The sequence below is a fragment of the Chiloscyllium plagiosum genome, chromosome 10, assembly GCF_004010195.1.
Source record: "Chiloscyllium plagiosum isolate BGI_BamShark_2017 chromosome 10, ASM401019v2, whole genome shotgun sequence".
Classification (NCBI taxonomy): Eukaryota; Metazoa; Chordata; class Chondrichthyes; order Orectolobiformes; family Hemiscylliidae; genus Chiloscyllium; species Chiloscyllium plagiosum.
Window position 1 is genome coordinate 37,561,824 of NC_057719.1, and position 8,995 is coordinate 37,570,818.

The 8,995-nt window shown below is 43.4% G+C and overlaps 1 protein-coding gene across 1 annotated transcript in view; it reads right to left on the reverse strand.

The window, feature by feature from the left end:
• eml1 (EMAP like 1) overlaps positions 1-8,628 on the reverse strand; it is a 264,830-nt gene extending 256,202 nt beyond the window's left edge. Inside the window, exon 1 of the mRNA XM_043697435.1 lies at positions 8,440-8,628. Coding sequence (XP_043553370.1) covers positions 8,440-8,467 — 28 coding nt within the window. The 5' untranslated portion in view covers positions 8,468-8,628. The remainder of the gene's footprint in view (positions 1-8,439) is intronic.
• Positions 8,629-8,995: the final 367 nt, after the last annotated feature.

The window sequence follows — 8,995 nt, forward strand, 5'->3', positions numbered from 1 at the left end:
CACAACTTTAAAGTGAGGGGAGATAGGTATAAGACAGATGTCAGAGGTAGTTTCTTTACTTAGAGAGTAGTAAGGGTATGGAATGCTTTGCCTGCAATGGTAGTAGATTCGCCAAGTTTAAGTGCATTTAAGTCGTCATTGGACAGGCATATGGATGTACATGGAATAGTGTAGGTGGGATGGGCTTCAGGTTAGTATGACAGGGCGGCGCAACAGAGGGCCAAAGGGCCTGTAGTGCATTGTAATGTTCTATGTTCTATAAGTGCAACATGTTGACATCCTCCAGCACCAAATGGACAGCTCAGAAATCTAGGCACCAGGGAAGCTTTCATGCTGAGGCATTGCACTTTAATGTCCTTTAACGATTCACATTCAAGGCTCACTGCAGCTCTCCTGCTGAAAGCCTGGACCCACCCACCCCTTGTACTTTTACAATGGCCCATCTGAGAAAATGGCAAGTGGTAGTGTCTCTCGGCCAATAATCCACAGGCCCTGGCTAATGCTCTGGGAATATGGGTTCAAATCCCATCGCAGTATGTGATGTCATTGTAATGTAATAAATCTGGAATTAAAACAAGTCTAATGGAACTGAAATTGTTGTCAAACACAAATACCCTTCGGGAAGGAAATTTGCTGTCCATACCTAGTCTAGCCTGTGTGTGACTCCAGACCCACAGTAATGTGCTTAACACCCGCAAGGCCTCCGAGTGGGTGCAGTTTCATCCTGTTCTTTAGACTTTGATGTATTTTGGTGTAACTGAATGGGTTGCTAGATTCATTCAGTTACACCAAAATGCAACAAAGTCTAAAGAAGAGAATGAAACTGGACAGACACCCTGTATTGGTCTAGGTACCAGGAATTACAGCAGCAAAAATCAGCCCCTTTTACCCTGGCAAGACATTTTTCCTAACCTCTCGGGGCTAGTGGCAAAATTAGGAGAGCTGGCTCACAGACTTGTCAAACAACAGCCTGCCATAGTCATACACAGAGTTATACCTTACAGACAATGTCTCAGACGCTACCACCAGCATCATCATCACTAGGTATGTTCTATCGCATTGGCAAGGCAGAGTTGCCCTGGGAGTTTTCAGCATTGATCCCAGACTCCATGAAGTCTTGTATCTTCAGCTCAAACAGGGAGTAAGGAACTTCCTGTTGATTAGTCCACCCCCAAAACCACTATCAGTACTGATCAAGCTGATTGGGTCCTGAAGGACATATCTTCTGTCTCGGGAGAGATGATGGTCTAATGGTATTACCGCAAGACAATTAATCTGGAAACTCAGCTAGTGTTCCAGGGATCCAGGTTCAACTCCTGCCAAGGCAGATGGTGGAATTTGTATCTGATAGTCTGGAATTAAGGGTCTTACATAACCATGGAGACATTGCTGATTGTCATAAAAGCCCATCTGATTCACTAATGTCCATTAAGGAAGGAAATTGCCATCCTTACTTGGTCTGGCCTACATGGGACTCCAGATCCACAGCGATAAGGATGACTCTTAACTGCCTTTGGGGCAATAAATATTGGCCCTGCCAGGGATGCTCACGCCTTGTGAGTGAGTAAATAAATAAAACCGCTAGATAGGGTCTGCAGGGAACCAACAACTGGCAAATTCTCAAACTACTAATCAAGGGCAATTAGAGACAGGTAACAAATGCAGTCCACATAGTGGCTGGAGAAATGACAGGGAACATTTCCAGCCATTTCTGTTTTTTGTTCTTTGGTTTCCTTGATTAGAGAGAAGGTTGTTGCCAAGCAGCGTGGTGAGTTTCGCTAATCAATATCGAGTCACCAATTAAAGGGGATTATTGCTTGTTCAACATCTTAATAGCAGCTCAACTCACTTCAATAAATATTCAGCTTACTACCTGACACTATATGAGCTTGGCGTTGAGAATTCTCAACATAAACGGCAGAACATTTTCTGTCCTACTACAATGTGCAGCAGGCTCCAAGATGGTGCTCCAGGTTGGACACTGGGCACCAACATCCTGGGTCACATTCCATGGGTATTAGCTACAAGCACCAATGTCCACAGGCACTGGCACTTGTCATGTACGAGCATCTAAAGTTCTTCATGGTGTAGGTCTGAACCATGTACAGGACGTATCTACTTCAATGCAGCACCTTTGGACTGTACTAGCAACTATCATTATCATTCTGCTGCAAGGACACTGTGTAGTTAAGGACACCAACTCAGCACATGGGCTGGACCAGGCTACACCTCTATGCTCTTGGCTCGTTGCCACAGCGCGCGCTCACTCCAAATCTACTTTCCTTGCGTTGTCTTGCCTTGCCTTTCTAACTGTGCCCCCTCAGGCAGTGATACCAGTTCTTCTGTCTTACCATTTTAATTCCATTACAAAGGCAAGAAGCTTGTCTTCATTGTCAGCAGGTGTTAGTAAAGTCAGGAGAGCTGGCCTTTACTCAGGGAGCCTGGCAAACCAAGTCCAGAGCAGCCTCTGGTACCAGTCTAGCAGCTTAGAACTGGTCAGTTGGCTATTTAGAGTGGGAGAAAGTGAGGACTGCAGATGCTGGCGATCAGAGCTTAAAAATGTGCTGCTGGAAAAGCGCAGCAGGTCAGGCAGCATCCAAGGAGAAGGAGAATCGACGTTTCGGGCATAAGTGGTGAGGGACAGCATCTGCTTCTCATAAATGAGTGAAGGGCTAAACAGTGGGCAGCACCACCTCTCAACTGGAGTCTTTCTGCCCTACTGAGTGCTGCTTTCATCCTGGAATGAGAGGGGCAGGAATTACAGGAGATGGGAGTGAGTGGCACAGCTGTTGGGCTGTCCCAAGCAACTGAGTAGACAGCACAGAGGGCACATAGGGTTAGTGGCATCAGGTTTGTGGTGGGTGAGAGTGAGACTGAGTAGAAAGATGTTACAGCCAAAAGAGCGAGAGTACAGTAGCAGAGGTGGAATGAATGGGAGGTATTGTGGAGAGGAAGGTGTGACTTAAGCTGGTGGAATGGAGAAAGTAATTGACACTCATCCTAACAATCACTGGGCAATCCTCCGGATGGTTGAGACTGCACTGAAAGGGGCAGAAACCTGGGAGCAGGCTGGCACTGTCTGGTGTTGTGGCCCTCACTGCTAGTCCTGGGTGACCTGGAGTGTCTGTACTACTCCGTCAAGCAGGAGATCCAGCACTCTGCCCACAAAGCAGCACACCGAATTCTCCTTGTCTGCCAAGTCTGGAGTGAATGACAGGAAGTGTGCAGGGCAGCTCTAGACCAATAGTGTTTGTCCAAACTTTCAAAGATGCTGCAGGCACAAGAGATACGAGATATCTGCTGAGTGGTGAGACATACCCGGAGCAGTACATGGTAAGGTCGGGATATAACTGGACGTGAGGGATGCTATTAAAGTGAGGGGTGCCATTGTGTGAGGGAGGTAATTAATGATGTGAATTTGCTAAGATAGTGAGAAATCTTGCTAGGTCTCACAGCAATGATATCTCAAAATAAAACTCAACACAACTTGCACTTAGCCAAAAACACACAAGATTTAGCACAATATTATGTTCATTTTTATTATGTTCATATTTAGTCAACATCCTCAGACTACTTTATGCAGCACTGCAACTAAATATAACACCAACTAAAATTCATTCAGCAATCTGAATTATTTTCTGTTATTTCAATGCCTACATACCAAGGAGGGGAGAGAATGGTAACGGAACATTGCACCATTTAAGATTGTAGGAAAGGGATTCTCCAGGCTTTCAGCACTTGGATTGCTGTTTAACCAGTGTTGCTTGAAGGTTTCTGTGCTTGAACTCAGGCTGTGCGACTCTGTTTAAAAATGCTACCAGCCTTTTAAAATCAGGCCACCTGTGAAGAATCTCTTTGGCTGAGACCCAGGAGATGTCCACGGAACTGTATTCCAAATTAAACCACTATTTTTAGAATGGATGAATAAGAGAAAACAACAAAGAGAAAACCAGCTCTAACCCCTGTCAATCATGTTATAACATTTTCGAAAGGTCAATGTCATGTTACCGAAAGAGATGTAATGAATTCTCTTGGAGCCTGGTCTTATGTATTCATAAAAATTGATTTATGATCTAAGCATTTAAATTTTGTAAATAATTCTACAGCAGAGAACTCTCGTCTTTGTCAGATTATTCACACATTTTAGAATGTGTTCCTTCCCATTGATTGCATGGCACTATTGCATCTTTTCTAAATGAATCCTAAGCTGATCTCATTGGCCTGGTATTCATCTTGGCCCTGCACCTTCCTCTGCTGCAACTGTCTGTGCATCTACCTTCTTTGAGCACGTGCACTGCTTTAACTGTTTCCTGTGACAAATCTTTGCATGGTCTAACATTACAAAGTCCGTACAAATAAATTTCTTTCAAACACACCCTCAAAATCTTGGTGACTATTTTAGATTATTGGCTCTTTAATCCTTACCTTCCAATGGTGGGAAATAAACTCAGATAGTTCGGTGAAGCAGTTCAGAGTGTGGCAGCTGCTGATCCAATCTTAAACCCTGGAGAAAGGATCTTTTCAATACCCTGGGCAGAGGCCTAATCTGCAGGTAGGTATAGGAGCTAGTCCATGGAGGACATAGACTGGACCAGCAATAATGGAGTGAAAATATCCTGCGAATTCTTCAGGCAGGCAGCAATGGCAATGGTAATGGCTGTTACATTAAGGAAAATGTAGTGAATGAGGAAAATCAGAAAGGATAGTATAAAAGGATACGTATCAAAGATATTATTGAATTACTTCCTTATGAGAAAACTTTGAGAGTGGAGGTAATTACTTGTACTCAACAATGACAATTTTTATTGGAAAGGTAATTAGGCCTTCACGTTTCTCCACAACACCATGTTGTGATACAACCAATATGCTGTATACCTTTCAGGATCATGCTCATGATGTCATCACCATACTGTGGCGTGGGACCTAATGGAGTAATGAAACTTGCAGTCTCCAACTTACTGAGTTTTTTGTGTATGATGCACTGAGTGAACCATGTTGCTGTACATCTAAATTGCCTCACCTGAGCCCAGAAAATTGGCCTCCTTCCTGATGAAGGACTTTTGTCCAAAACATAGATTTTCCTGTTCCTCAGATGCTGCCTGACATGCTGTGCTTTTCCAGCACCACACTAATCTTGACTCTAATCTCCAGCATCTGCAGTACCTACTTCCGTCCTGTGCAGGTGCACTCCTAATCATGATGCACATACATAGGGTGTTGTAAGAAAGGTTTGTTGCAATTTTCAGTACAACATGACTGTTGCAGGAGCTAACATAAGTTTCACAGCAAGACAGTGGAAGAGCAACAGTATATCAGCTACCACATCACATTATGGTGGCATCTGATAACACAGCATATTCAGTTCAAATGCAGTTATTGACGTTTCTAACCAGTGCCACCGATGCTCTGACTTGCCTCCAATTCTCCTGCCTTGGGGTAATATTGTTTTATGAGAGTTTGAAGGACATCCTTGTCAAATTGCAGCATTTCACTTGCTGCAATATCTTAACAGCCCAGACGTGCAACTGCACAATCTTGAGAAGTGGAGGAATATAGCTGCAGCCAATTTTCAGCACTCAGATTCAATAGAGTGCCTCCTGCTCCATTTTCCCTCATTGCATGTCATGGGATTGCCTGAAGCCAAATACCCAAATTCATACACTCTAGTCTAAGTAGGTGATGTTGTCAGTTATGGTCACAAGTTGCTGCTGTCCACACTGTGTCCGTGGCTCTATCTTTTCCATAAGATCTACAAGCATTCTAATTCAGTCATAGCGAAAAAACCTTCATAGGCGGCCTCTTGTTGTTGCTGAGGGTTACAGCTCCTGACTCACCAGTAGCAACACTAAATGACTCACCACGCAAAGAGAACTGCCAGTGGTCCTGGCAGACAATGGCTTAATGGTACATGGAACTACGGGAAACATGAGTTCTTCAATGCAAAAACTAAGTAGTGCTTTGAGCTGTAAAACAACGGTGAACCGAACGTGGCTGATCAGGAATCTCCCTGTCTTACTGCCTGTTGGAAGCATGTCAATTATCAACCTGTTTGGCTGTGTCATAGATGCTCTTTTCATGGCTAACAAATCCTAGAGTGGGACTCAAACCCACAGCTTCTGGCTCAGTGAAATATGTGCTGCTCACTAAGCCACAAGACCTGCCCATGTCCACGCTCCTTTTACATGCATCAATACAGAACTGAATCGAATCTCCACCTCATCTTTTACGTTATGATGATTCTTTAATCCTGAAGCTTCTAGCTTCCCACCTATTACTACTCAGCTAATGGCAGTGTGGATAAGTTACCTTTATTGTTTCAGGGGTAGTTTAACCTTAGATACCATTACTCTGTGTAAGTACTGACAGTGAGTGGCAGCAGGTAACTTCCATGAAGATAAAGTCCAGTGAGATGCAAAGATTGCACATATATGCATTTTAAAAAATTTTAAACATATACTTTATTCATTAAAGAAATTACACATATACACACAAAGTCACTCGAGCAGTTGCTACCGTGCAGTAGCATATGGAGAAACAAGCAAACATTAGAGTTTGACTCTATTCAACAAACAAACCAAAGGCATTTCTTACTTATACAAGACTAAGTATATTTGAGGGAGGATCCAATAACTGAATGGACTCCCATTTAGCTTTGGCAGAAAGATCTTAGACAGTGGTCTTTCCCTACTGTGTCCCATGTTTTAGTGCATCCCTCAGCACATAGTCCCAGACCTTGGAATGTGCCAGTCTGCAACACTCGGTCAAGGTCAACTCCTTGCTCTGGAAGACCAACATGTTTCGGGCAGACTAAAGAGTGTCTTTCATTGAGTTGATGGTCTTCCAGACACAGTTGATGTTTATCTTGGTGTCAGTCCCATGGAACAGGCCATAAGACAGAGAGCATTACGTCACAGAGCTGTTCGGGATGAACCTCGATAAAAGCCACTGCTTATTTTTCCAGATTTCTTTTGCAAAGGCACATTCAAGCAGGAGATGTGCGACAGTCTCTACATCCCTCCACAGCTGCTTCGAGGGTAGGGTGTGGTAGAGCAGACCGCCTAGGTGTACAAGGAGGATCTCACAGGTAGTGCCCCTCTCCCCGCCAGCCAAATGATGTCTTGGTGCTTATTGGAACGTTCTGGGGATGAGGCATTTTGCCAAGTGACTTTAACAGTCTGCTCAAGGAACCACATGATAGGATTCACTCTGTGCTTTTCCCACAGGGTCTTGAGGATGCTATCTACTGACCACATCCTGATGGACCTGTGGTGAAAGGCATTTTTCTTTGCAAAGTTCTCCTCAAAGAACAAATGATACAGAACGGTTTGACTATTTGGAGTATTCTGTGGCAACAAGGCTAGTCCCATTCTTCGCAACACCCAGGACATGTAAAACCTCAGTACGTAGTAACATTCAGTGTTTGTGTACTGAGGGTCTATGCACAGCTTGATGCAGCCACACAAAGGTGGCCATCAGGATGAGAACAGTGATGAGTATGTTCTTCTCCCCTTATCCAGAGTTTTGTATACGGTGCCCCTGCGGACAGAGTCCACCTTAGATCTCCAGATGAAATGGAGGATGACTCGGGTGACTACAACAGTGTAGGTTCTGGGAATGCACCTGACCCAGACCACATACAACAATGAAGAGAGTGTCTCACTCCTGATGACCAGGTTTTTATCCAAAGTGGAGAGGGAGCAGTACTCCCATAGGAACAGTTTCTGCCTCACCCTGGTGATGCACTCCTCCCACATTGGTCTGTATGATACTAGATAATCTCACTGATCTATTGGGAGAACTTCCCAACACTTCACATGTTGAATACATTTTTTAAAGTGATGCAAAATGTCTATTTAGCAATTAAACAGTCCAATTCAATTTGAAACAACATGAAAGCTGGTTCTTGTTAGCCAGAGAGACACTTACCCTTATATACTCTGTTCAACTTGCTTTAAATACCAGGAGCAATGTAATTTTAAGTGAGGAAAACACAATTTAAAATACTGGTATACAATAACCCAATACTTCAGATTATAATTCCATTAAATGAGAACATTCGTAAGATGTGAATGACCTGCCCTCATGAAGAGCAACATTAACATTAGAAATTCCTAGTACTGCGGGACTGCAATACTCTAAAAAACACTCAGACTATTTTCATACGTTTAAATGTGTCTCATATAGTTAACTCCTGACCTCTGCTGTCTTTATTTTAACTCCATTACCCTTTGGATATTTACAGATTTGAGAGTCCTGCAGACTCATCAGCTGAGCGAATGATTTGTATTTGACCTAGCTGCATATTTAAAATAAAACAAGTTTAGCTGAAGCTGCTGACGGCTGGCGAGCATTTGCCGCAGAGTATTCAGTTTTTAAATCTGTACCACAGCGCAGAAGCTGAGAGCTGAGGACGAAGCAATAAACTGAACTGGCACTTACCCAGAGTTAATCCCTCACAGTCAGACATCACGTACAAGGAGGGTTTTTTTTTTAATTTCTTTCTGCTTTCTCACTTCTGCGTTAATACCCAAATCACAGTAAAAACCTACGGTTAAAGTCTTCCACTGCAGTGCACGCTGTGAACAGTAACCAACCCCAGCTGCAACTTGACAGAAATCCCCACCCTGAGCTAATGCAAACAAACAGTCCAGCTTCTTAATATGGGATGCAAAGAATGCACTTCTGTGCCAGAACTCTCTACTCCTATTGGTGGATAAAATTACTTTTCCCCGCCTACTTCCATAATATTCCCAGCCAAGGTCACTGAAGTCATAGTGGATATTGTAATTGCCATTGAAAAATTAATGAGGCAAGAAAGTATATATACAGGACAGCAGTAGAAGGTCGGATTGATTTAAATTGTACTCATCCCTATGTCAGCTGATGTCATGTTACAACTAAAGACAATGCTGCATTTTCTGCATCTATAACCACAGAGAACAAGCAGTCACTCAATAAACTACACTGGGAGGTCCACAAATACAAGTGGAGGCAT